The sequence below is a fragment of the Opisthocomus hoazin genome, chromosome 3 (genome assembly GCF_030867145.1).
Source record: "Opisthocomus hoazin isolate bOpiHoa1 chromosome 3, bOpiHoa1.hap1, whole genome shotgun sequence".
NCBI classification, from domain to species: Eukaryota; Metazoa; Chordata; class Aves; order Opisthocomiformes; family Opisthocomidae; genus Opisthocomus; species Opisthocomus hoazin.
Window position 1 is genome coordinate 16,715,662 of NC_134416.1, and position 27,914 is coordinate 16,743,575.

At 48.0% G+C, this 27,914-nt stretch overlaps 1 protein-coding gene across 1 annotated transcript in view; it reads left to right on the plus strand.

Moving 5' to 3' along the window:
* Nucleotides 1-27,914, plus strand: part of EXT1 (exostosin glycosyltransferase 1) — a 179,597-nt gene that overhangs the window by 129,670 nt on the left and 22,013 nt on the right. Inside the window, exon 2 of the mRNA XM_075415651.1 lies at nucleotides 25,227-25,320. Within this exon, the coding sequence (XP_075271766.1) occupies nucleotides 25,227-25,320 (94 nt within the window). The remainder of the gene's footprint in view (nucleotides 1-25,226; nucleotides 25,321-27,914) is intronic.

Genomic DNA, 27,914 nt, shown 5'->3' on the forward strand with positions numbered 1-27,914 from the left:
TTAATCTCAAAGGCAAAAAAAGCCTTCCTCATCCCTTTTTCCACTCAAGCCTCCTCACTCTCTGCAGCCCTGTACTTGTCTTCTCCTCCCCCTCTGCTCTCCCCTCTAGCAGCGCCAGAGGGACGCCGGCATCCTCTCTCCTGCATGTGGGGACGTCCCCGACCCTGCTCTGGGCTTTGGCTTGAAAGTGTGATGCTTCCCTCAGTGAAGCTGGGTCGAAAGAATTGGTGCTGGGACTGACTCTGTGTGAATGAAACTGATAAGCAGTGCTTTGGGGAGTTTGTTATCCCAAAATACGTGAAATCGTTCTGCAAGTAATCATAAGGCACAAATGAGCTGTGGCTAACGAGGCTGCACCCTGGCTGCCGGAGCAACTGAGCCGACGTGCCCCTCACCGTCCCTGCTCTGGCTCCCGCCCTACCTTTGTGTTTCCCAGGACAGTGGTCGTCACTCGTTCCCCTCTTCTGTCACCATCATCTTGGTTCCAAGTATCTTTACTGTAAAAGCTTCCCAACAAGAAGTTGAAACGTAAAGACTTTTCTGATCTCTTTACTATAAAATGCCTAAAAATAGAATGCGTGGGAACAATTTTCCACTGTTTTTTCTTGCAAAAATGTTTTAATGCAGATCTGGGACCCGGTTATTTTTTCTCACTCACAGCCATAGTTTGGCCACAGTGTGAGCAGTGAGTCCGTAACACTTGGGCTTCATGCACTTAGAACCTGGCGTTTTGCTTCCCCCCCTTAGGGCTTTACTGAGAAAGCAGAGAATCGGACTAGTGAATGCCCGACCAGAAGTCCCGGAGTTGATCCCCGCATTAATTCCACACCCTTCATTTCACCAGGAAATGTCAGCTGGTTCAGCTGGACGGCCCCAGGTTGGTACAGGGAATCAAACTATCTATACTGGGCAGAGGTAAGGTGTCCTTAGCTGAAGAAATGGCAAGAGAAATGCTGTAGTTAAAATATGGTGTTTTGAAGCACTCATTAGACCAGCCCTGGGGAGTGTCCAGTATGTGATCGAGTGATTTTAGAGTTGGCTAAAGCACACAGAAATGTGCAGATAGTGTCATCAAAGGCTCTTAAAAGCTTGTTGTTAGTGTCAGGGACTTATCCAGGCTCTTCTGCCTAAATCACGGTGTCTCTCCCACCTTGTTTCCTGTCGAAGGGTGCAGTGGATCGGAGGGGATGGGGCTCCTCAGCCACGAGCTGACCTGAGACCAGTTTGAATCAAAGGCTGGGTGTGAGTGTGTTTGTGGATGTGTGTACCTGTACGTCGATTCTCCCTGCCTGCTGCTCTGGCTGGTACGAGAGGAGATCTGCTTGTTCCTCCTACCACGCGCATGGTGTTGGCTCGCTGGTAGGGCAAACAGGGCGGACAATGGGGTGTCCTTAAAAGCCCACGTGGTAAAGCACGTGAAAGCCATTCCAGTAGATTTGCAGAAGCATTTCTGTATGTCTGCCATTTTGCGTGCAAGTACTGTAGAAATATCCCAAGTGTCAGGCTGTATGCTCGCTGGGAAAAATGTACAGTGAACATCGTGGGTTTTTTATTCTGTGACTCCTGAGAAGCAAAGGCCTTAGCTGGCAGCGGCTGGTGATTAACACATTGTAGTGGTGCAGATTAGCAGACAGTGCTGGCTCTTCAATTGTAAACACATTGGTGGCCTCAGACCTTTACTTCCTATTTTTCAATGGACAGATGTCCAAAATTGTTCTTGATGGCCCTGACGGAGCAGCTGGGGTCAGGGCTGTAGCATCGGCTCCCTGCGGCGCAGGCGTTAGCTGTCCTTGGCTTCCACCACGTGCACTCGATCCTGCGCGTGGGTCTGGTGCGAACAGGGCTGCGTTGCTGGCAGCCTGGGCTGGCACGGATGCCGCAGCCTGCTGCAGCCCCGTGCCATGGATGGCTTCGTCTGGGTGCTTTGTCATCCGGCAACACCTCGAAGTATGCTAAAGAGAAGGCTGTGCCTGCTTCCGAAAGGCCAGCTCGAGGCCCAGGAGAGAAGGAAGGTATGGAGGCAAGGGCTTGGGAAGTGTCTGTGTCCTCTCAGCCTGGTGAAGCCCTCATCTAGAGAGACTTAAGTGGCTTTCTGCGATGAATGGTGCCCTCTCCTCAGGTGGGACATCCCATGCAGATGGGCACATCTTCCCCTCCGCGCGACATGGTGATGTTTTGCTGCTGTTCCGCTGAAGCTGATGTAAAAGCCACGACACATGTAGAGGGCTCCTCGATACCAGAGGTACCTGGAGCGCCAGGGCCCCCCTCCTGCTTTCCCTACGAATAAGTAAAAGCCTGCGCTCGTTTGACCCCCCCTGCAGTATGTCTGAATTCAGCAAATAAACTGTAGGCAGCCCCAGACAATGCAATTATAGACTGTCACTTGGCTGTAAATCACGGCTGCGTGATTATAGGCAGTGCCCTTTGGTGGTGTGACAATTTCAGACTTTTCCCCACCTTATTTCCCTCTCCCAACAGCTAAGATGAAAATATTGAACGAGTCTTAAATAAGCTAAAGCTTGTTGGGAAGATCTGAGAGCATATACTGCCATTTCAGAGGCGTGCCAAAAGCGGTGTGCATGTGAAATGTGTTGTCAGTGGTGGGCCCAGCTCGAGTCAGGTAAAAAGTGATACCTACTTTATATGAAAAATGTAGAAGAAATTGTGCTCTGCTCCTGCAATCCTGTGTATTGGGGCAGTAATTTACTGTGGTTGGCATTAAGGCAGATGGTACTGAGGGTGTTTTAATAGCTTAAGCTGTCGTCGCTAAAACAGGAGCTGGTTTTGTTCGACCTTTTTCATGTTTCACAACCTTTGCATCTTTGGTCAGTGGTGGCTGCATCTGTAGTTTCTAAATAACTAAACCAGAGAAGTGTTGTCTGATTGCATCCTTTTGAAGTGGTACGTTATAGCCAAGTATGCAAATAAGCATAGATTCTAGGACAAGAAAGCTTCGAAGTGGGGGAAAGGAGGCAAGCTCCTGTTCTTCAAGGGTTTGAAGATCTTCAACCACAGGCTGAGGGTAGAAGAAGGGTCAGGAACAGCACAAGCGGGAAAGATTCTCAGATATTTAATCAAATCAGTTAAATCAATCCATTTAATTACTTTGATCAATTTTCCAGAAGGGAACAAGATTGCACCCATGTACATTGACAGCCACATTGACCCACAAGGCAACCAACACGAACCCAGTGCTCCCCTCCACTCACCGAGCCGCTGGTGTGTGACCGTCTGCTTTTCATAGTTTGGTCAGCAGGAGCTCGAATGGGCAGGGTTTCAAGTCAAAGGCTAGAAATAACCGAGAGCATTTGTGAGAAGATTTTTGTGGTTTATTTGTGAGCTCGCAAGAACTTCTTTTCCAGCCCTCAGTGGTCAGAGGTAGCTCTGTCGGTGACCACTGCAGCAAGCCAATAAATAGCTGCACCGCTTAGTTCTTCAGTTTGGGTATGAGCAAAAAGAAATGAACTTGAAAGCTTTTTGGAGGAATAATGGGCCATGTCGAGCCGTGTGGACAGGTCCTCCTGACGTAACGGGCCGTGGTAGGAAACTCCAGCAGTTCACCTCACTGCCGAAGCCGCCCCTTGTCCCCCTGACCCCGTACCTGGGTGTTTGCTTTCTGCACGCTTCACCTGCAGCTGTAAAGGAAACAAATGCAAAAAGGAGTTAAAATCAGTTTCAGGCCCTGTCCCGGCTCCTCAGGCCCCCACAACTTGTTTTCCATCTGTTCGCCTGCGTCTCGCTCCTGCCTCTGTGGGCATGGGAGAGAGTCCCTCTGCTTCCGCCGAGCTGCTCTCACAGAATCACAGAATCACAGAATAGTAGGGGTTGGAAGGGACCTCTGTGGGTCATCTAGTCCAACCCCCCTGCCGAAGCAGGGTCACCTACAGCAGGCTGCACAGGACCTTGTCCAGGTGGGTCTTGAATATCTCCAGAGAAGGAGACTCCACAACCTCCCTGGGCAGCCTGTTCCAGTGCTCCGTCACCCTCAAAGGGAAGAAGTTCTTCCTCATGTTCAGATGGAACTTCCTGTGCCTCAGTTTGTGCCCATTGCCCCTTGTCCTGTCACTGGGCACCACTGAAAAGAGCTTGGCCCCATCCTCCTGACACCCACCCTTCAGATATTTGTAGGCATTTATAAGGTCACCTCGTAGCCTTCTCTTCTTCAGGCTGAACAAGCCCAGCTCCCTCAACCTCTCCTCGTAGGGGAGATGCTCCAGTCCCCTCACCATCCTTGTAGCCCTCCGCTGGACTCTCTCCAGTAGCTCTTAATCTTTCTTGAACTGGGGAGCCCAGAACTGGACACAGTACTCCAGATGAGGCCTCACCAGGGCAGTGTAGAGGGGAAGGAGAACCTCCCTCGTCCTGCTGGCCACACTCTTCTTGATGCACCCCAGGATCCCATTGGCTTTCTTGGCAGCCAGGGCACACTGCTGGCTCATGGTTAACCTGTCGTCCACCAGGACGCCCAGGTCCCTCTCCGCAGAGCTGCTCTCCAGCAGGTCCACCCCAAGCCTGTACTGGTGCATGAGGTTGTTCCTCCCCAGGTGCAGGACCCTGCATTTGCCTTTGTTGAACCTCATCAGGTTCCTCTCTGCCCAGCTTTCCAGCCTGTCCAGGTCACGCTGAATGGCAGCACAGCCTTCTGGTGTATCTACCACACCTCCCAGTTTGGTGTCGTCAGCAAACTTGCTGAGGGTACATTCTAACTCTTCATCCAGGTCGTTGATGAAGAAGTTAAACAAGACTGGGCCCAGTACTGACCCCTGGGGGACACCACTTGTCACCAGCCTCCAACTAGACTCAGCGCCGCTGATGACAACCCTCTGAGTTCTGCCATTCAGCCAGTTCTCTATCCACCTCACCGACCACTCATCCAGCCCACACTTCCTCAGCTTCCCTAGGAGGATATCATGGGAGACTGTGTCGAAAGCCTTGCTGAAGTCAAGGTAGACAACATCCACAGCTCTCCCTTCATCTACCCAGCCAGTCATGTCATCGTAGAAAGCTATCAGATTGGTCAGGCATGATTTCCCCTTGGTGAATCCATGCTGACTACTCCTGATAACCTTCTTTTCTGCAGCTCTGGGCAGTGTCCTCCAGCCGCTGGCTGCGGGCAGTACTGACGGGTGAGGAAGGTGTTACAGTCCCTAAGGGATGATTCTGAAATAACTCCCCCAAGGTTTGGCTGCTCCCTCCCCCGCGGGCCGGGGTACACCACAGACACGCGGAGTTTAAGCATCCCTCCCGCGCTTTATGTGCGGTGTAACGTAGCCGTGGTAGTCATGTTATCTATTGCTCGTCCTTTCTCTGATCTCCCAGAAGTTCCTGGCCTCAATTAGGTTTAGAGACAATTAGTTCCACGTCTTAATTATAAACTGTGTCTTAAAAAAAATTAAAATCCTGTAGCGCTTTAAATCCATCTTCTTTTTATCGGCTGTTCTTATTGTACGGCTAAAAACAAATGGGAGTGCCAAGTCTCCCTGCCTTGCATTGCTCGTTGTTTTGCATTCCCCGTTGGACTGGCTCCGGTCTCCTCCCTGAACTTAAACGCTTGCTTCCTTTTGGGGAAACTGTTTCTGCTCCCTCTCATTAGCCGTCTTTGGACCCAGACCAGATTCTTTTGTGGGAGCATTTGGGGCTGCCTGAGCAGTGCCGTTCATATCCCACCACTGAGCTCTAATGGTCCTTTCCTCCTCCTTCATCCCCACTCTTTTCATATTTTGTTTGCCCGTCTGACAGTTGCTATACATCCAGCTATACATCTAGTCCGCTGCCGAGTCGGTGGCTTTGCAGGTCATCCCCTCTTGCAGGTCAGTGCATGCTCAAAGTAAACACCTAAAAATTTCATAGAAGATAGTGGGGTCAGGTAGGGCAGTTCTGCCTCCTTAGGTACTTGCCTTAAAAATTGCTGCTAAAAATAAGCGGTGAGAAACGTGAAAAGTGCAATTTTTAAATTGATAGTGTGCCCCGAGAGGTTTCAGTCTCCGCCAGCTTTACTGACCTTCCACGCCAATTCACCCACCCCCGGAACAGCCGGCTGGGCCTACTCCCGTGCTTTAGTTAAGAAGAGTGCTGCCAGCGCTCCAGCTTCCCGCTGAGACCACCTCACTGGGCTGTCAGACCCCACGGGAGGTGCCGTGCCCCCGCGGCCCCCAGCCCCTTTCCCGTTGCGCGATGGGCTCCTGCCACGTGTGGGGTGGGATTGACGGGGCTGCTCGGAGCCTGGGGGCATCTCGGCGGCCCGGCGTGGGCAGCACCCGGGGCTCTGGCTGCCGTCCCTCGCTCCGGTGCGGTGCGGGGAAGTCCCGCGACTTTTAGTGCGTTACAGATATAGTTAGAGCGTCTTTCAGTACTGCAGCAGGCCCTTGTGCGTGCATATACACCTAGAAGTAACTTGGTCTTGATTGACCGTGGTGCAACTGGAGTGTAATGAACTGTAATAAAAATACTAAACTGCTTGTCAAGTGGAGGAAACAGCTGTTTGGTATCAACGGCTTCAAGGAGTAATCCTGTGCCCAGTGTATACAAAGTATTTTCGTTTGTGCTACCGCTGTATAATAAAATACTTGGAGAGTTAGTAGCTAGAGAAGGGGGGGTTTTGTGTTTGTTGTTGTCAGTGGGTGTTTTTTACCGAGCACAACTGCGCATCTCCTGTGCTTTCGAGAAGGTCGAGCGGAGCCGTGGCTGATGCCACGCGATGGTGGGCGATACGATCTGTCCGGTAGCTGGCAGAACTGAAACCAGCTGTTGTGTTTTGTACCCACACAGCCATGGGGCTGGGGCGGGGGGGAGCAAGCAGCTCGGTGCAGCAATCGAGAGCAAGGCATCAGCTCTCTCCTTTCGGCTCCCTTCGCACAAGTGCCGTCAACTAGAACCTGAGCTTTCCCAGCCAACGGTGCTACCTGCGGAGGCAGGCAGGAGGAGCGGGGCTGGCCGGGGACGCCGATGGCATTCTCAGTAACAATGAACTCTGGCATCACTTGGGCCGAGAGAAGACTTTTACCAGCGCTGATGGTGGATTATTTCTATGTTTCATTTCTGTTGCAAGTTAAATGGACGTGGAAACCTCGCAGAACGTTCATGTTTCCACACGAGGTGTAGTAGTTTGGTGTTGCAAATGTATTAACTGCAGGTTTACACCAAACATGCAAAAACAAATTAGAAATAGGGAAATACAAACACATTTTCTCATTAGGGGATGTAAGTATGTGCTGACTGTAGTACAAATATAATTTTTATTCCATTTGTGTAACCTTTGGTTTTTTAATGAAGTCCTGTTCCTGTGTACAGCGTATGGTTCACTGTCAGATAATTTAACACTAAGAAAATCTGCCTGGAATAAATTAGAATATATTTGCAAATTAATTGGTTAATTAGATTTTAGACATCTCTTGAGGACAGGAGAGAAACAGATGTGTGCAAAAGCCACACAGATAGTTTGGTGATGAGTGTTTCTTGTAGGGTTTTATCACTCGGTTTTGTGAAAAACAGCCTTTCACGGGTGCTAGAGATTAAAAACCCCTCGTCTTTAAATGCAGAACATTAAAGTCCAGTTTCCGTGGTGCTGCTCATTTTTTTTGCTGGGGCACGAGCAGAGCCATTTGAACCCGTTAGCCGAGCGACTGCACTTGGGATAGGGGAGGTACCTCTTGAGCTGCTTTTTTTCTGGCAACAAAAAGTGTCCGTGAAGCTGCCTGGAAATCCTCTGAGCTAAACGCTGGCAGATCAGCAGAGAGGTGCCAGCTGGCATCGTGGTGAAGTCAGGCAACTCATAAGAAGAAGCAGATCTAAGATGGAGCCCAAGATTTAGAAGAATGGTCACCGAAGAAGGGAAACAGGGCAGGTTTTTTTCTCAGCTATGTCGGTGTAAACCCAGAGCAACTCCACTGAGGTTCACACCAGAGTAACTGAGAGCAGAATCTGGCCAACATCATCCACCTGACATCAGGAGAGGGCTGGGAGGGGGAGTAGCTCGCTTACCTTCCTCTTACAGGTCTTTGTACCGCATTTTCAGAGAGGTGAGAATTCAGTTTTGCTTGGTCTAGGGCCATGGTGCAGATGACCAATTTACTTTCACTGATTGGTAAAAGTAATTAGAGATTCTGCTACCGAAACCTGCACTTGTGTATTTGTCATTAACTTAGACCCCTTCAGAAATAAGCTCTGATTAAATCTTGGTTGGAAATGGAGGGAATTCAAATTTTAAGGACTGGAGTTGCTCCAGAAGCTGAGTGGGAAAGGATTTTCAGCTGAAAAGCAGCACAGCAGCTCCCTGCAATCCAGGCTGATCCAAAGAGCAGCAGAGGTGGGTAGGTGGCATCGCCTGCATCTGTTTGGCACCTCTGCTAGAACAGTCCTGCAGGCTCAGCTCAGTCGGAAGACGTTGGTCAGTCCCTCTTGGAAGACAGCTGGGGATCGCATTACTTTGCAGTTTGATCTCTGGGATCCCGGTTTGGGTGAGTTCAGAACCTCTTGGCAAAGACCTTGCCGTTAAAAGCAACATTAGCAGTATACAGTAAGACAAACAAGAGCTCATGTGCGTGCGTCATCGATCATTTTGCAAACAGTCCTCGGGCTAGGCGCAGAGCTCGCCTGGTACTGGCTGTTCAGGGTCACGATACAGACGTCAGAGGCAGAAGCGTTTTTCCTGCTGGCGTAACCTCCGCTAGGCACCGAGGCCCTGATGCTGCTGGGAAGAGCCTTCAAGTCATGTTCTTTCTCTGACCTTGGTGTGTTTTTCTAAGCAGCGGACCGAGCAAACTCAAAGCCTTGTTTGTGTCGATGTGTGAAAAATACAGCTGGATTTCTCAAACTCCAGAGGCCACGTCCCCGGGCAGAAGGCACCGAAGCAGCCCACGGGCTTGGCCCTTGTGTCCTTGGCCCAGGGCGGCTGTCAGCAGCCGCATGCCCTCAGCTTTCAACGGGCTGTTGCAGACTGGGACATACAGAAATGTGGCCATCGTGACCTCGGTGCGCTGGTTGGTGAGGGCGTCTGGGCTGGCCCCCGAGGGCGGCAGCGTGCAGGGTGGCGGCTGCAGGCTGCCGTCCTGTCCTCGGGGACCCAGCCGCTGCCGGGTCCCATCCAGCCTGCCAGGATGTCTCTGCGGGGCGCTTGGCCTTTCCATCCCAGTTAACCCCAGAGCCCAGCTCTCCCTTTGCAGGCAGGGAGCTTCTGCTCCCACGCAGCATCTGGCTGTCTGCTCAGCCTGCTCCCTGCTGACCTTAGCACGTCTTTCCTCTCCTGAGCCGCAGGGGTTACTGAGTTCCCTGCTGCTTGGAAATGAAATTGGATGCGACAGGTACCAGCTTTTAGGGGGGTCCGGTTTGTGTTAGCGGGGAAGCAGCACTGCGCCACGGCACCTGGGACGCTGTGGAGCCGCGTATCCTCCGGTCCAGCCGCAGCTGCCCTGCCCGCCACGCGCAGCCCGTGCGGATTAGTTCTGTTCCTGCAGAGGAGTAGGAGTGTAGGTGCTGTAAGACCCGAGGCTGAGAGGCTGCTAGTTTGCAGCTGTGGTGAATTTAAACAGCTACAGAGGATGGACATGGACATGTCTCCACAACATTCATCTAAACGCAGTGATTTAGAAACTGTGTGCTGGTGTCCTTGGGCAAAATGAATTTGCACATTGTCAGGAGTCTGGGGGTTGAGGAGAGACCTAAAAATTACCAGCTGTTATAAAATTCGCAGAATAATGGGTTAACATCATCTGCCATAACTTCTCTATGGGGCTTTTGTGAAATCTCTCATTCAAGCAGTGTTTGCCGAGGCTTTTGACATTTGTGGCAGTGCTGGGACAGACAGTAAGGTCGTGTGTCACTTTAAAGGCTTAATTTTTTCCAAATTCCTCACAAAACCAGAGCTGAAAGCTCTCTCATGAATTTCTCGGGGAATCTGCTGAGGCAGCAGTTATGTTATCCTTCAAAACTCCACGGAAAAGGTCGCTGCAGAACCACGCTGAACCTGTCAGGCCGAAACAGGAGAAGGGGTGAGCGATGCTGGCTCTCGTGGTGAGCGAGGCGAGGTCCGAGGCTGCTCTCGGTGCCGGCTGAGGGGAGCTGGGAGACACCTGTGGAAACCACAGCTAGCTAGCTCGAGATGCCAAGGTGTGGGCAAGGCACAAACCGCACATCTCCTCGGCTGGTCGGGTTTCTGCTGAAGATATATTTACTCAGCAGAGCAAGAAAACCCAAAGCAGAGGAAGGTATAAACCAAGAAAACTGTATTTGTGAGGTGTGACTGCAGCGCTCAGACCTTCCTCCCCTCTGAACGCAGACTAACCTGGGGGACAATAAAACAGGCAAGGAGCTGCCTTCAAATTTATTTCTCATTCTGTCTCCGTTTCTGCAAACCTCCCATACCAGAAGATTAATGCGTGATGAGAAACTAGTTTTAAACAGGACTGCTCACTGCAGAAGATAGTAAACACTGATGTTGCCAGCGAAATTGTAGAGGACTTGGTACGTTTCATGGAAAAACTGGCTGCGTTACTAGACAGAGACCATAGACCTTTGACAGGTGGAGGGAAGAGAAGGCAAAATATTCCGTGTAAGGAAAATGCAGTCTTGGTAATGACTTTGCTTACCCCTAGGCTTCCAGTTTTATCCGTTCATATTTCCAGTATCTGCAGATGAACTCAGGAGAGTTTTGCTAATCCATTAGAAAAGATCATTTTCAAGTTTCCACCTAGACATAATAATTTGTTGGCTTAGGTTTTTTTCCTCCTTCTTCGCTGCTGATTTATGGATGCTTCCATTAGGTTTGTCAGAACCGTAATCAGAGAGTGAACCTTTTTACTTGGTACTTTGATCGGGATGATCATTCTTGTGGAAGAGTGTTATGAAGAGTTTTATAGGACTGAAACCAACTGAGGTCTATAGAAATACAATACTGATCTCTGTACAACAGTAGGTACTTTTTAGACGGTCCCATTCATCAGATAAATAATTCTTGAGGAATTTGAATGTGTTGGTCTGAAATAGCAAAAATCCTGAAGGTTCTTTGTTAGGAGTGTAGTCTTATTGTTTAATCTTACAGAATTTATTGTAACTCTAGTAAAGCGATCTAACTAGTGCCGTGGGTTGCTTATCAGAAGATACCGTCCCTTGTAGTGTCCCCGTGCATTTCAGTACTAATCTAATTGGATGGAGTTTGCATGATGGAATATTGGAGGTAGAGATTTTGTGCTCAGGATTATCAGAAAGCACCAGAAACTAGCAGCTTTTACAGAAAGTGGAAGGCCAGATGGATCAAGCGATTACTCCGTCTGATCTCCTGCGTGCTGCAGCCCGTTCTATGTCACCCGCTTTACCCCTGCGCTGCATCCAGTAGACGGGGATGCGTTACAGCATATCCCCCGGCAAAGCGCCCGCTGCCGATCGCAAGAGACCCCCGAACGGCGGAGCCGCCATCTCGTGTGGCAGGTTGGTTCAGTGGTCAAAATGCCTTCAGTGCCAGGGCATTCCTACAGATTTCTATTGATGTTTGTTTCGCTTTTAACTTCCACCTCTTGATTGTTGTTGTGCCCTTTTTCAGCAGGTTGAAAAACTCTCAGTTCCTTTTCTTTTTCTCCCTGTAGAGCCACTTATGTGCTGTAATCAAGCCACTTCTTCCTCTTCTGTCTGATAAACCGAACAAGCTGAGGTCTTTAAGTCTCTCTCAGAAGGGCATTTACTACAGTCCCTTAAATAACTTTTCTGTCCCTTTTCTCTGTCTTCAATTATTCAGCATCTTTCTAAAATGTGGGGATATTAGCACTGGGTGTTTTCTTGTACCTGCCTTGCCAACTCTGGGTACACAGGGGCAATTTCTTCTCTGTGTATACAACGTGGTTGATGTGTCTAAGGATTTATTTGCTCTTCTGTAACAGCCTTGAGCTGCTTGTCCACAGTGACCCTCTAATCCTTTAGAGAATTGCTCCTTTCTAAGGTAAAAAGTCTTGTTTCAGATGTAAAGCGTTACACAGGATTTTGGTTTACTGTGTTTTATAGTCTCTTAAATAGTGTGTAAAAGATGTCTGCTCTGCATGAAGACGCTCCGAAAAACCTGCTCCAGGTCTGCACCTTTTTAGCCTCTGATGTTGGCAGAAATTGCTGACACCTCTAACACGTGATTTGAGGCTCTGCTGTAGGAAAATGCCTGTATCACAGCCCATCTGGAGTCTGAGAGAGGAAGCTAGGGGAGAGCAGCTGCTCGGAAGTTTGCAGAGAGAGCTCCCGGTCTCGTTTATACCCTTTGGGGACATGGCACACAAAACCCAGACTCAGCTGGGAACTGTGCAGTCTGTTCTCCCGGCAGCACAGGGTGCTGCAGTAGGGTTTGTAAGAGGTAGGAAGCTGAAGTTACCCTGGTACCGGAGCCCCTTTTACGGCTTTCTTTGTACCTGCTCTGTGCTTATCATTGGAAGGTTCAAAACAAATATTTAATATTTTAAAACTAATATCAAAATTAACACACTTGTGTGAAAAAGAAGCGCAGCTGCATGTTGCACGGCGTCATCGCATGGCCTCTCTTACAGTCAGCATCGTTCCCCTCCATGTGTTGGCTGTTAGCACTTAGCTGAGGAGCTGTTGTTGCTCCGACTATGCTGATCGCTGACGGCATCCCCTCGTAAACCCTTTTGTCTGGACAGTGATGTTTTCCTTGGCAATCCTGTCACCAGATTGCAGGTCTCTCTCTGACCTGAGCACCTGCATGCCGAAGCCTTTCCCTTTCTGTTTGCCCTCACGCCTGGATTGCTGGAGGAGGAGTAAAAAAGCAGTGCAGGGCAGGGAGCAGGGAAAGAACAAAGTGCTTTTTCTGCCAGGCAATGCCAGGCTGTCCCTGCACGCTTCCCAGCAGGGCTGGAGGAGATGCCACGCTGTATCTCACCAGGGCTGGGTCTGGTAGAGCTGCTCCCTGGTGTAAGCGTGGTGTGGGTGTGCTCCAGCTACTGACAGCAGAGCAGAATTGCAAATACACTTGTGAGTTCCCTGCCCTGCAACCCCACAGTTTGTTCGAGGTGTTTCAGTGTCTGGCAGATCACAGGAGAACCCGCTGGCATGCACCTAACCTGACCTGTGCTTCGTGTTAGGGTTCTGGCTGTGAAACCTGCGTGCTTGAGATTTCCATGCTGAAGTATAAAATTTCTCATGGTTAAAGTTTTATTTGGAGTGCAGACTCCTCCTTCCAAAAGAGAGAGTCCTTTCAAGCCTGCTCAATCAAATAATTGAGACAACTGAATTTGTTGGTTTCTTTAAAGAAACATAATTATTTTAAAATGACAAACTGGTCCCTTTGTTGATAAATGTTTTATACCCTTGCTGCTATGCCTGAATAGTTTGTGTAAATAATGTATTAGCTCACAAACAGGCATAGCACGTTCAGGCAGACACTGCCCAGTGGGGCAGGAATGCTAGAAAAGCGAAACAGATGATTCTGTGTGGTGCTGAGCGCTGGGAGCAGGAGTGGGCGTCAGTAGGGACCAAGAAACACCATCTGCATCTCTTCGGACTGGTCCCGACATAGCTCAGACGCCTGACACTGCGGTGATGCTCTGGGGCTACAGGTGCGAGCAGTCAGGCATTCACCATCGGCAGGTATGTGGTTTCCCTGGGACTCCTAGGAGTAAAATGAAAAGTGGTGCTCAGAATTGCGATATGGCCTGGTTTAGATAGTGTTTGGCACTTGAATTTGCAGACTGGTTTTCAAAACACCGGCTTTGCATGATCGAGAAGAGCTCTCCCTCCAAATGGGGTTTTCAGTTTGCTTTGGTTGGTTGTTCCTCTAACTTTGTTCACAAAATGGGCCTTGATTTTTGAAAAAGTAATTTTGCAGAAATCATGTATGAGGTTCTTTGTGTGTCAGGGCAGGGTCAGGCAAGAGAAGTAGAATGTGTGCACGCATCAGTGGTTTCCAGATGAAAGTCTTTTGTAAATAGTGCGGAAATGTGTACATGTAAGTATGCATGGATGCAGTTGTGCTTGTGGGGTTTTTTAGTCAGCAAGTTTGCATGCTCAGGCTGGGACCTGAAAGTCCCATGTGCCACCATGGGCAATCGTAGAACCATAGAAAGGTTTGGGTTGGAAGGGACCTTCAAAGATCATCCAGTCCAAATCCCTTGCTGTGGGCAGGGACATCTTTCAATAATCCAGGTTGCTGAAAGCCCCAACCAACCTGACCTTGAACACTTCCAGTGAAGTGACATCCACAACTTCTCCGGGAAATCTGTTCCAGTGTCTCACTACCCTCAGCGTAAAAGATTTTTTCCTTATCACAGAATCATAGAATAGTTTGGGTTGGAAGGCACTTTTAAAGCTCATCTAGTCCGACCCACCCTGCAGGGAACAGGGACATCTTCATCTCGATCAGGTTGCTCAGAGCCCCGTCCAACCTGACCTGGAATGTTTCTAGGGATGGGGCATCTACCACCTCTCCGGGCAACCTGGTCCAGTGTTTCTCTACCCTCATTGTAACAAATTTCTTCCATATATCCAATCTTAATCTACCCTCTTTCAGTTTGAAACCATTACCCCTTGTCCTGTTGATAGTGGGTAAGACTCTCTCCAGCCCTACTGAGTGGAGTATGGTCACCCTGATCTGGTGTAAGGTCAATTGAAGACCACTGGAGTGGCCTAAACAACCCTATAAAAGGTAAAAAACACCTAACAAAAGCCAGCTACAATTCTAAACTTAGGCTTAATGGCATGCGGTTCGTGTTTTCCTCTGTCTCAGGAGGAGAGGAGCGTCCAGCTCCGGAGGGGACTTGGTGATGCAGAAATGCAGAGGAGCCGTGCTCTTGTTCTAGCTGCCTTTTTGCTGAGAAGAGCAAATAATACAAAACCTTGATTTTACTTTAGTCAGCAGAAGTGAGCGAGCACAGAGAAGGAGGAGATCTGCGGAGTGACAGATCCCGTTTTACCTGGCCACTCTGCGAAGCACAGTCCTAGCTCTCGAACTGCACATGGGGTGGCCTGATTTAGCCTTGTGTTAACAAAACTGAGGATGGGAACGGGAGGCATCACCGAAAAACAATTATCAGAACATTTTCATGTTTCTTCCTGGTGTCTCCTCTCTTTTCTCTCTTAGAAAATGGAAATTATTTTAATAGTCACTGTTGGGTGCAATAGGGAAAAAATTTGTGGCGTTTCCTGCCCTTCCATAGTTTACACTCCTGCACTGCTTTATTGCAGAAGTTAGTCCTCATGAAGTCCAGAAGATCAGCACGTGCTGTCAGTCGGTGGAAACCCACCCTGGACTGTAACAGCGCTGGGATTTAACCCTAAAGTTCAGTGCTACTAAATCAAAATACACAGAATTAGGGTTCTTTTTTTTCCACCCTACTTTGTGTCCTACGTGTTTTTTTTAGGTAGCTTTGTCTCATTTGTAGAAAGGAGGAAGAAAATACTTTGAGATCCTGAGATGAAGGCAAATGTGAGAACTAATAAACAACCAAAATACTGAAGTATCTAGTTAAGTGGTGGTGTTACCGCCCTTGGGGACTAAGCTGCAGCTGACTTCTTATGAGTAAAAATAAATCACTTCTCAATTTCAGTCAAAATTGTTCCATGGATTTGCTGAACTCATTTTTCCTCCAAGCATGGTCACATTTTGGGTCAGCATGCCTAGACAGCATGGGGCTCTGACAGCAGTTCCTGTGTACAGTCCCTCTCTTTTTTTTTTAAGTGAATCCAGTCATTCATAGAAATGAACTCCTGCATAATTAGAGCCAGTATTGCACATCATCTTTGCTTTCCATTTTTAGATGTTGCGTCTGGAGGACAATAACTTTTAGAGATGCCAACAAGCCACTTAGGAGCTCGATAGCCGTAATGGGAAAATCTGTGGAGCTGAATAGAAAATGATAAGCTTCGTAAGGACTATTCTAAATCGTTTGGTAAAGAGCTCAGCCAGACATTCAAAGCAAGAATAGAAACGATACCCCCTTCTAATTCAATCTTCAGGGGTTTGTACTTTCTCCACTATTCTGCTGAAGTCCCAGTCCTACAGGCAGCTTGATGGAGAGAACGGTGTTCTCTGGACTCTGCTGGGTCCAGTTATTGGACTGTGGCATGAACGGGTGCAGAGCACTGCTTTTATGCATATTTTACCATCCAGGGCTTGTAACCAACAATTTCTCGTTCTAGGTTAGTTGAAACATTCAGTAGCCCCAGGTACTGAAGCAGGAAACTCTAGAAAACTGATCATTCTCAGTGTTTTTTAACCTCAAGTTTTCAATAAAAAGCTATTTAAAAATAATTAAGAAATATTTGGAGGCCTTTTTTTTTTGACAGGCAGGAGGGAATCATTGGCTTCAGAGCCAGCAGGTGTTGACAGGTGAGAGATCTCATAAGAAGTCTCTTATTTCTCTGCACTCTGAGGCTTTCAGGTATGTCCTGTAATCTCGAAATCAGGGTGGATGGCCGATGAGCTAAGAGCTGTTTCTTTGTTCAGAAAATGCAGTATGGATTTTTCTTTGTTTGGGTCTTTAATCCAAACTGATGCTTTGAGAACTGAAATTCCAGTAGTGGGCTTTTTTTTAAAAAAAAAAAAAAAAAAAGTTAGAGAATAAATCAGTAAGAAAGCTGGCTTTACAGTGGGAAATTACCCCAATGATGTTCGCAGCTGGACTGTCACAGCATGTGAGGTCGATTAATGGGACCAGATGGGGCTGTTTAGGACAAGTGTCTGACACTGCTTCACTGCTGAGAGAAGGCTAGAGTCCGCATGAAGTCACTCTGTGAAGGACAGAATACAATATCCCTGATTTTAAAAATTAGAATAATAGAGTCACAGAATGGTTTGAGTTGGACGAAACCTTAGAGATCACTTAGTCCAACCCCTGTGCCACAGGCAGGGACATCTTCCACCAGACCAGGTTGCTCAAAGCCCCGTCCAACCTGGCCTTGAGCACTGACAGGGATGGGGCATCCACAGCTTCTCTGGGCAACCTCTGCCAGGGCCTCACCACCATCACAGTAAAGCATTTCTTCTTTATATTTAGTCTGAAGCTACCTTATTTTAGTTTAAAAGCGTTACCTTGGTCCTGTCACTGCAGGCCCTGGTAAAACATCTTTTTCCATCTTTCTTGGAAGCCCCCTTTTTATGTTGAAAGGCTGCTGTAAGGTCTCCCCGCAGCCTTCTCTTCTCCAGGCTGAACAGCCCCAACTCTCAGCCTTTCCTCACAGGAGAGGTGCTCCAGCCCTTTGAGCATTTTTGTGTCCTTCTTCTGGACCCGCTCCAACAGCTCCATGTCCTGCTTGTGCTGGGGGCTCCAGAGCTGGACGCAGGACTCCAGGTGAAGTCTCACCAGAGCAGAGCAGAGGGGCAGAATCACCTCCCTTAACCTGCTGCTGATGCTGCTTTGGATGCAGCCCAGAATATTAGTTCTCTGTTGAAATGCCAAAGCACAGTGTCAAGAGTTAGATATTACTTTCAACTCCTGCATTTTTCTGTGTAGAGTACTGGGGAACAAGGCTGAGTAGATGAAGCCCAAGTTCAGGCTGTGTGGCGGTTTCCAGCTCAGTGGCACAGAGATGCTGCTTTGTTCTCCTGCCGGCAGGCTGAAATTCTTTATATTAAAATATTCAAAAAGGAGTTTGTGATCTCCAGAAGATGGCAAGGTGGAGGTACCATAATGATGCAAAGTGTCGGCGTCATTTATTGTTAGAAGAATCCTGTTAGAAAGAGCTGCCTGAACCACTAGATCATCTTAACAGGTTGGTCTTATCTTTACCTTGTAGAGGTCCAGCAGCTTGCTGGGCAAGAAGTGCCAGACAGGCACATTTCAGGCAGAGAGGATTCATACACATTTGTGTCACTTCAGAGAGGGTATCGGGGGAGGTGGGTCCACATAAAATCTTACCCGGTGGCTGTGTGCCTGTGTGTTCCCGTGCGTGCATCCGCGCAGGCGAGCCTCGGCGTCTCTGGTGCTTCCCCACCCGCCTAGTGGGTACTGGATTCACAAGATGTGGTGCTCCGTTTACATTCCTTGGAAGACACAAGCGAGCGATGTGTTTGCTTCCTCACGGACTTTTCTTATTTAGGCGCGTTGTGAGTTTTCCTGCTGCCAGCACAGCGAGGTGCTGCTGCGAAACAGGTGCTCTTGGAGGACTTCAAAGCCTGGGAGCCAGCGTTTGGCTTTAGAAGAAGCGCTGCACGGTGCTGTTAGCAGGTTGCTGGCAACCGGGGCATGACACTGCCTAGAGAGGCATCTCAGCAAGCTTTGCCACTGACACGCGACTGACGAACCCTCGCTGGCACACTTGTTAAATAGGCCACTATCTTTAAGCATCAGATGATGCTGGTGAGACCACTTTTGCTACTGTATGAGCCTGCTTGTTGTAGGAGGTGTAACCGCCGCACTGGGAGCCGGTTGAATAGTGTTTGTCAGTCCGAATGTTGTGCCTGCTTTGTTTACAGGGCATTCTGTGTAAATATTTCGACAAAAATCGTTAAAACATCTTTATTTGTTGCAATGTACGTTGACTTTAACGGCTTGTGTATCCAAATGTCTCTGTGTATAACATCAAAGTGAACTGAATCCAACCATGGTGTCGCTGAAGACTTTAAATATGATTTAAATTTCAACAGTTCCTGGCCATCTTAACTGTAACAAAGTTCCTTTCCCAGTACACTAAAGCGAAAGCTCTACTTCCCTGTTTTTATTCATTAATCCAACCTTCTGAACTAAAAGATGCTGGCATGAAAACAAGAAAACAGTTGTACCTTGAATTTGGTTGTCTATTTGAATGCAGTTGAATATTTGCAGAGTTTCATTTCTGTTGCCAGGCCTAGAAGAATCATGCAGGTTTTTCATTAATTTAGCAGCATTTTCAGATTGGGCTCATGCTCATCCCCGTCCTCGGCCGTTACCTGTGTGCCGAAATCACTGCTCACACGCGCTGCTGTTGCGCTTACGCCGGAGCTCCCCTCGGAGTCCTGCAGCCAGGGCAGCCCGGCAGCGGCGGCTGCTGTAATGAACCAGGCAGAAAGAAATACTCCAATGGCTGCCTTTCAGCACTTGGCAAGAAAATCCTTTTTATGTTAGTTTCAAGGTCGTCAGATGTCATTATAGCCAAGTATTAAAAATTTCAAAGAAAGGAGGCAGTGTGTTTGATTTATAGAATAATTATCTAGCTTTAGCTCTAACTTGGCTTTGGCAATGGTTTTGCAAGCACTCGAAAATTAAATCCATTTTTTATGGCACTACAAGGTATTATCTCACAGCAAATGATAATTAAACACCTGTGAAATCAATTAGCCCTTTAAGCAGGGGGAAAAAAAAAGTTTTCCAATTATGTTTTTGCACCTCCAAACTTTCTAGTTCCAGAACCAGCGCTTGTGGAGAGGGAGGTGAACTCTCCGCCAGTAGGCTGTTAGCTGGCATTCAGATCACCCCAAAGTGTCGCGCAGCCGTAAATCCGAAAGCAAGCAGTTCGCGGCAGCGGCACCCTTGCAAGCAGGACGCGTTAGCCTTCCGAGCCCGGTCTTGGGCAGCTCCCTGTCTGACGCGCAGCTGAGCTGTCAGCTTTGCTACAAAGACCGTTTCTCATCTGGTGTTTCCAAAGCCAAGTTTTACTTGACGGTTTATTTAAAAGCCAGCATACCTTGATGGAAACCAAGCAACGAGACGCGCTGTGTGACAAAGTGGGTTTCTCTTCAGGCTCTCCAGCCAATAGTTCCGAGCCGTCTGCGTTAAGCATTCACACACGGAAAACTGGCCGATGGGTTCATAGCTGAAACTGAGTATACTGGAAAACTGGGAAACAGTCCACCATTTAGCCTTGCGTTTTAGATGTTTGAGATCTGTCTTTGTTGTAGCACTTGAACTAATGCAGAGAATTTTGGAAGATGCAACGTGTGTTCGTAGGCTTGCAGATTCAGGAAGGGAGCCCTGGACATAGTTGGTTAAGTGCCATGGCAGTTTTTGGCTCGGGAAAGAGAAAAACAGCTCTAGTCCCATCTGACATCTACAGCAGTGTGTGCTGATGCTTCCTGCCAAAGATGAGCTCCAGCGTCTTTCAAGAGATGGATTTTGTGTGGCGCTGTTAAAATATGTACTGCTGGGTTAAACCCGTTGTGTTTGGTGTGGGTTCTGCTCCTGTGTTTCCAGCTGAATGTTGATAGCCATCACATACAGCTGGCTGTTGGTGAGTGCTGTATTGCTGGAGAGGAGCGAGGCGGGTGAGGACGCTGGAGTTAGCATTCCCAGGGTCTGGAAATGCTGGAGCAGCCACCAGTCCTCTGCATCTCGGGTTTTCCATCTATGAAATGGGAGTGATGGTGGTATCCTGTATCAGTGTTCAGAAGATTAGATAAGAAAGTGCATACAGTGCTTTGCGATTCCTACATGACAGGTGACATATAGCTGGATAAAGTATGACAGTCATTACATCTACGTGGCCGGATGTATCTGCTGGTGTGAACAGCCTGACGTCCTTTTAGACCTCACTTCAGTCAATAGTTATGATGATGTGGCTTTGGGAAAAAATAGTTTATATTAAAATGGGTTATAAGAATGTTTCCCAGGCTAGTTTATAATCTGTTAAGTGTAGTGACATGGGGAAATGCTTAAGCTGTAAGAAGGAATGTGTGGCATGGCTGATTAGTCACTGCAGAGCCTCTGCAGCCTGCCCGGGCTCCTTGGGATAATGGTGGACCAGGAATCCCAAGCAGCCCTCTAATCCACGTGCTGACTGACAAGGTCAGCACATCAGAAGGAAAAAAAAAGGGGGGGATGGGGAAAGACAGGAGCAATGGGTTGGATCAAGAAGGTAAAGTGGTAAGAGCATTTGGCTGAGCAGCGTTTCTCCCTTGGATAATTGCCCACACGGCACTGCAGTGTTTACACCTGCGTGATAGATGGGGCCGAACATGTTGTCTCAGCTATGGGTGGTAGCAGGGAGGGGATATTTCAATTAAAGTGTGAATAAATTAGAATTGATTACAAATAGAGCTATTTGTTTATGCTGCCTAAAAAAGGTATTAGCTGTGAACATGGTGCACTTAATCATTATGGAAGGAAGCCTGAAAGTTAATAAAAGACACTGCTGAACCTTACAGACGGATGCCAGCTTTGGGTTAAATCTGTAGCTATTTTAGTTTTAAAGCTCCAACTGTCATTTTAAAGGCATATGCGTTTTGGATTTTAACATGTTTGAACGATGCAGCTGAGGCTCAGGCCAAGCCGACCCTAAAATTGGCAATAAAATGTTACCTCCATGCGAGCGTGTGGAATGAAGGAATACAGGAATATGAGCAGAAAGCATGTGCCCCCTCTCCCCAGCAGTCAAGTGACGTGGAAACCAGGAGCTTTCTGGAAATAAATACCCTCCAAGCAAAGCAGAGGACTCCTCTCTAAGCTTCCCTACAGTAAGTGCCCAGGAAGGGTCCCTGCCCGCAGTAACGAAAAGGAGAGCACCAGCAGCAAAGCCACACCGAAGCAGCACAGGCGAGGAAGCAGTGCCCGGCCAGCGCCCGCGCAGTGCCCCACAGTGCTGGTCTTCGCTCCAATTCCTCAGCGGCAAGTGGAGCCTGAAAAACCTCTGTAGCCGGGTAAAACCAGAGCGTCTGGATGGGCAGGTAACGCCGAGCTGTCCTCCCCACAGGCTGGCAGCATCGGGTTTGCAGAAACCACAGCTATGCAAGCTGGAAGACCATAACGAATCTCCCTGCTGTCTTCAAACGTTACTGGCTGATGGAAATAGGTATTTCTGAAAACAGATATAACCCCCATTGCCAGGGGAGAAGAAGAGGAGGAGGCTCTGGAAGAACCTCTGCTAAACACTCGACTATTTTCTCTGTAACTTGAGGCCTCTCTGCCAGTTGCAAGTGGGGTTATAATACTTCATTGCCTCCCTGAGGTCTTGTTGAGATTAGTCAGTGAAGATGGCAGGGAAATCAAGCCCATCGTTGATGTGATACTGGTATCTGCAATAGATGCCAGACCAGTACTTAAAGTACAAGTGTCCTGCTGTAGCTGAGAGGGTGTTCCTGGGTGTCTGTGCCAGCTCCAATTTCGCTCCTGGACAAGTTTAGAGCACAGGTCTTACAAGGAGCGGCTGAGGGAGCTGGGGGTGTTTAGTCTGGAGAACAGGAGGCACAGGGGGGACCTTGTTGCTCTCTACAACTACCTGAAAGGAGGTTGTAGTGAGGCGGGTGTTGATCTCTTCTCCCAGGTAACTAGCGATAGGACGAGAGGCAATGGCCTCGAGTTGTGTCAGGGGAGGTTTAGATTGGATATTAGGAAAAATTTCTTTACTGCAAGAGTGGTCAGGCATTGGAACAGGATGCCCAGGGCAGTGGTGGAGTCATCATCCCTGGAGGCGTTCAAAAAAAGATGTGGCACTTGGGGACATGGCTTAGCAGGCATGGTGGTGTTGGGTTGATGGTTGGACTTGATGATCTTGGAGGTCTTTTCCAATCTATGATTCTATGATTTAATTCAGATACCTACCTTTAATCATAGAGATTATCTCACTGACTTCACTGAAAGCCTTTCAAGTCAGAATGAAGGGATGTGCAGAGATGCCTTCAGGTGAGACGTGTATGCTTCCTGTGTGAACAAAAATGCCAGTCGCAATTTTCCCTCCCTGACAAAACACTGGCAAAGCTCAAACCTGCTGCATGCATCGTTCCTGTGGGGCTGAATGGGGAGGAGGGTTGCCCTGTCGCCTTCTGCCCCTACCATGAGCTGTGGGCTGGGGCTTCATTCACCAGGTGACGCTTTCGTGGTCAAGGTCTCCTCCAAATGCTGCCTGGCAGTGTGAGAAAAACGTGAAATGGTCTCTGCTGCAAGCTTGACTCCGAAGCGCTGTTTGGTACATGTAACCGATGTCCTCCATAAGCAGCGCTTCAGATGACAAAGCCACGCTTGCAGCTCGGCAGAGGTGTTTATGCATTTGTGGCTGGCTGCAAGTGTTGTGTGAAAGGCATTTCCGAATTTGTATTTAAACATACTGGGCTATTCTCTGTCTTTCAGCTAAGGCAGGGTGCCCCCGTTGCTTGGCGTGCTACCCACCAGCTAGTAGGAGTAGAATCAGCACCTTGTGTTTCAGGATTTCAAATAGATATTTGATCCTGGAATGGTCGCTGAGGGGGATTAAACGGGAAACCAGTCCCTTAGCACTGCACTCAAAGATCTTATCGAGTCACCTTAAAACATTTGGGTTGAAATTGCAGAGAAATTGGCTCCTGAGAAGAACCTCTGCTGTAGTTCATTCGCTGCAGCAGCTCTCAGTGGATATTGCTTCAGTCCGGGTCTGCTCCTGTTGTATTTGCGGGTTCTGCTTGAAGTGAGTGGAAATTTTGTGCCCATACATCAAGGTTAGGATGAGGCTGTCTGTGTCCGTGTGATGTAGATGAATTGCTTGATGACCATGGACCGTGCTAGTCCAGAGCTCAGCAATAAATCACTCGTTAGGCTTTAAAACTCACGAATGGGAGCAAGACGCTAACTGTTTTCCAGGTGGGAAATAGTCAACAAAATCCTTTTCTTTTTTTTTATCCTGCATAAATCTATCCTTACATCAGCAAATTAGATATGAAGGAAAAGGTACCCAATAGAAGACGTTGGTGGGATGTGGTGGGCTCGCTTGCACTGGCCTCGTTCTCTGCGTTTCTTTGTGTTCTGGTTCTGCCACCAACGTTTTGTGGATATTGTTGCATTCCAGGATATTAACAGGATTTTACATTTTTAGCTAGCTAATGATGGGGTACTTCTGACTGGCGTATTCTAGCCCTGCAGGGTATTCTATTTTTGGTATTTATTAACATTTTGTGTCATAAAATACAGGGTGAAAGTGATGAGCCTCAGACGTCTCGATATTTAAAAAAGGAATGCTTAAAAATGGCAATTTTTTTTATTTTTTTGGTATTCCAGTTTCCTAATGTTTTCCCCTGTGTGCTGTGTCACTGTTGGTTGGTGAGCTGGGACATGGCTGCCAATCAATATCCCACACGGAGAAAAAGAAACTGCTGCTGCTCTGATGGATACGTATATATGTATTTTAACCAAAGTTGAGAGATGATTTTTTTTTTAAATGTACTTTGGAGTCTGTTTTGTAGTTTTAATTAATGCAACGAGGGTTTTTATTTTACTCTCAGTGGAGATAATCTTAATCCATTCACAGTGACCTTTTCTTGTGCAAATTAGCTGTACACGCTTGTTTAAGCAAATGGGCCTTTGCAAGATGTCTCTTCCTAAAGACGGAGCTTATAACTGAAAATTGGCTTACTCCCGTCTGTCTGGCCTGTGTGAGAATACAAACGTAGATCCGGACATTTTTATATATAAAGAATATTCATATGCATATGTACATACATATACACACTTCCAAAAAAAATTGCTCTGTCTGCAGGCTGCGGTTAAATTAGATTATTAGTGCTAGCAGATTGGAGTGCCATGAGTTGCTGTCAAAAGAACATCTGCCCGCAGAGGCCAGGACACTCTGGAGAGTGGAGGGTGTTTAGTCTGGATCCTTTTGTCTCGGACGAGGTCGATGCCGTTCCGTGGGTTTGCCAGAAGCACAATTAGCTAATAACGGGCTGGAAGCTGTTAGGGTTTGATGTGTGTTTTTGGTAAATGGTTTTGAGGTGATTGATGGAATCGGAAAAAAGCCCAGGAGTGTGTATAAGCACTTAAAGTTTTAATTCGGAGGAGCAGGGGTCGTTGCAGCTACGTGGTTAATTGCCAAAATTTGGCAGTTTATCCCTCTCACCACACTTGACAGTAACCACCAAGCGAGTCGCTGTAACCCCCCATCCCTGTTGCAGCACCTACGCGATCGGGGTGGATTTCTTTGGCACAGCTTGAATTTTTGCTTTGTGCAAACCAGTTGTGCGTGACTTTGACTAAGTCTGAATAGAAATCAGGGTCGCAGAAGTGCTGCTACAATGCTTTGGGTACCAAAACATGTAATACAAGTTTGTTGTTGGAACTCAGGCACGCCTGTTCATATAGAAACAACTGATTATTGCAAAGGCCAAATTAGTTCATTGCTCCTCAGTTCCATGCCCACTCTCCCCTGCTCTCTCCCATGGTGGTTGCTCCTGAGGATGAACAGAAAGGAGCCGGGGTGCTGGCTGACAGAGGCGTGCACGGAGGGAGCTAGTGAACCTGGTGGTGAGCGGCCCTGCTTGCGGGTGATTTTATCCAGATGTGTCTCAACAGCTGTTTGCATTTTCACGCCCAGTTACTCTAGGACTCACCACTAATTGAATTTTCTCTTTTCTCCCCTGTTGTTGTTAGGTATGATTACCGTGAAATGCTGCACAATGCCACTTTCTGTCTGGTTCCCCGTGGCCGCAGGCTTGGCTCGTTCAGGTTTCTGGAAGCCTTGCAGGTAAGAGCTGCAGTTTAAAGCATCGGCTACGCTGGCTGCAATTCAGCGTGCAATAACAAGGAGGCAGGGAGGAGAGAAATGTGTTTCATTTCCCTAGTGGACAGTAATCCACTTCGCGAAAGCCTCTATTCATACTTCTGGAGCAATTGGCAGCTTCTTCCCAGGAGGAGCTGAGCACTGAGCCCATCTGAAGGTTGAATTGCGTTACCTACAGGAGAGAGGTTTCCCGGGATGTGGTGGGGCTGAGAGGTTGGACCAGTTTAGAGCAGCATTTTGTCAAGCTGGGAGACTTCCCGTGGGAGACGCTGGCCTCTACGAGTAAGCCCTTGGGCAGTAGAAATAGCTTTTTGTTTTCACTCTGCCAAAACCAACCTGCTTGTGCGTTGCCTGTCTTGAGATGGTGCTTGCTGAACGTGCAGAAGGTGGCCTGGAGGTTGTAAAGTTCCAGATGGGAGCTTCACATGAAGGTGGATATAGGCTGATGTCAGGGAGCTCGCGGCATGTCTGGGACAGCACCTGAATCTCCTTCACCTTTTAGAAAACATTTTGGTTAATGGTCTCCCTTCCTTGGTGTTGGCCAGCAGCAGGGAGCAATGCAGAGGGGCTCCTGAGTCACTGTGGCAGTGGGGCTCAGGTTGCACTGTCATCAAGCCTGACACTGACCTACTCTGGCTGCAGTCAGCGTGACCTTTTTCTTTGGCAAGCGTCAGCTCAGCCCTGGGGTCCCGGATCTTCAGTCAGCCATGCAGAGCATCCCGGGAGATGCTCAGCTCCCCTTTGGACTGGCATCTGGATTTCGCGGGGGCTGGAGCGGAGGGAAGGGGAGGCTGAGGCGCTGCTTGGTGTCAGGTGGCGGATGAGGTCACCTGACAGAATCCTGCCTCCGGGTGTCCTTTTGCCATTTGGGAAGCGTCCCAGCATTGGCAGGAAAGCTGTTAATGAATAATATCACATCACTATTCTTCGTCAACCACAAAGTGTCCCAGCCACTATTAAAGAGCATTGTTTACCACAATGCAGAGCAGGATTCAGGTACTGAGTGGAGATGTATAATGTCATTTTAGAAGCCCAGGGGTACCCTTCTGGCTTTCTGCTGCTTCTCCAGAAGGTCTCCAGTAGGTCTTGCATCATGTCTGCCAGCCTTGGATGCGTCTCTTGGATACCCCAGAGCATCTCAGATGCACTGGACACAGGTTTAACCGCTGAACCCCACACCTACTGTCACATTTGAGATCCAGGTTCTGGACTGTCACTTACCTATTTGTGCCCACTCAGGAGAAGATTAATAGCCTGCAAAGTGCTGTTCCCTCTCCAGCCTCTTCGGAGGAGGAGGTGGGACTGGCTTATTTGCGATGGCGAGTCACTTCAGATACTTATGAAGAGCACTGCTCAGCTTTTTTCTCGGCTGGGCCACAAGTCGTACGTTGTCTCAAGAGAAGAAAACGAGGAGTGTACCTTGCTGTGCAGAACTTGAAGGTTCTGGGTTGATGATGATAAAGTGCAGGCATTGAGGATTTTCCTAGCAGGCTACCAGCAGTATGTGCTCATTATAATGAATTCCCAATTTCTGTCTGGCTCCAGGGCATGTTGAAAGACGTAATCCACATTAGTGGAACATTTTAAATATGAAAATACACTGCTAAGTGTTTTCTGGTTGGCTTTTTTTCATGCACTAATGTCATTTCCTTACAGAAGATCACAGTTCTTTACACATTATAAGCACTGCCGTAATGCAGAGACTTGGCCAGTCTAAGATCCTGTGTGTAATACATCTTACCGAGAAAGGTACAGCCATCTGAAAGGTTCCACTTTGTACCATCTTTTGGGAGGCACAGGAGGGGCTGACATCAGTCTGGGCCAAATTCAGAGCACTTAAGCTTGGCTTGATCCAAAAGAAACTAAACCAGAGCACAGGCTTGACTCAGATCCTCTAGTTATAGGTTCCTGCATCATGTCAGGAGGCTTTTGGTTTGTATTTGATGTTGTGATCCAGCTGACCAGAACGTAGTGGCGATCATTTATGTACGGAAATACTGCCCTATTTACTGAATATTCAGAAACTGGCTGGCTGTGCAGAGGAACTTGTGCAACTCGTAAAAGATTAAATAATTTAAACAGATCACACTGGTACAAAATAGGTACTAAATGTGCATGCTTTTTGTTTGTTTAAGACAGAAAGCGGTTGTTATTTTTGTAGACAGGTGATGACAGATGAATGGTGTTTGTGCTGTTGCCTCTGTTTGGAGTGTTGATAAGAATCCCTAAGCAGGATGGGGAATTCACTCCTTTGTGGAAAAACTGCTTGGAGTTAAATATGGTGTATCTTTTCCATAGGATTGTCTTGCAACATATTATAAAAATTCAGGGAGTTAGCTCCCTGCTGAATGGTTCACAGAGCAGCAGAGGAGGCCATCATTTTGTATTAAATTCTCCAGTGTTACATCTACAGCATTTTAACAGTTCTGCTCTCGTCTGGTAGCACAAGCACCAGATTCCAAATGCCACTCTCCATGCAAACCCCACCTTGCCATGAATATCAATAAGCACAAAATGCAAAACCGTAAAAATTTGGGCTGCCCTCCTGTGGCCTCTAG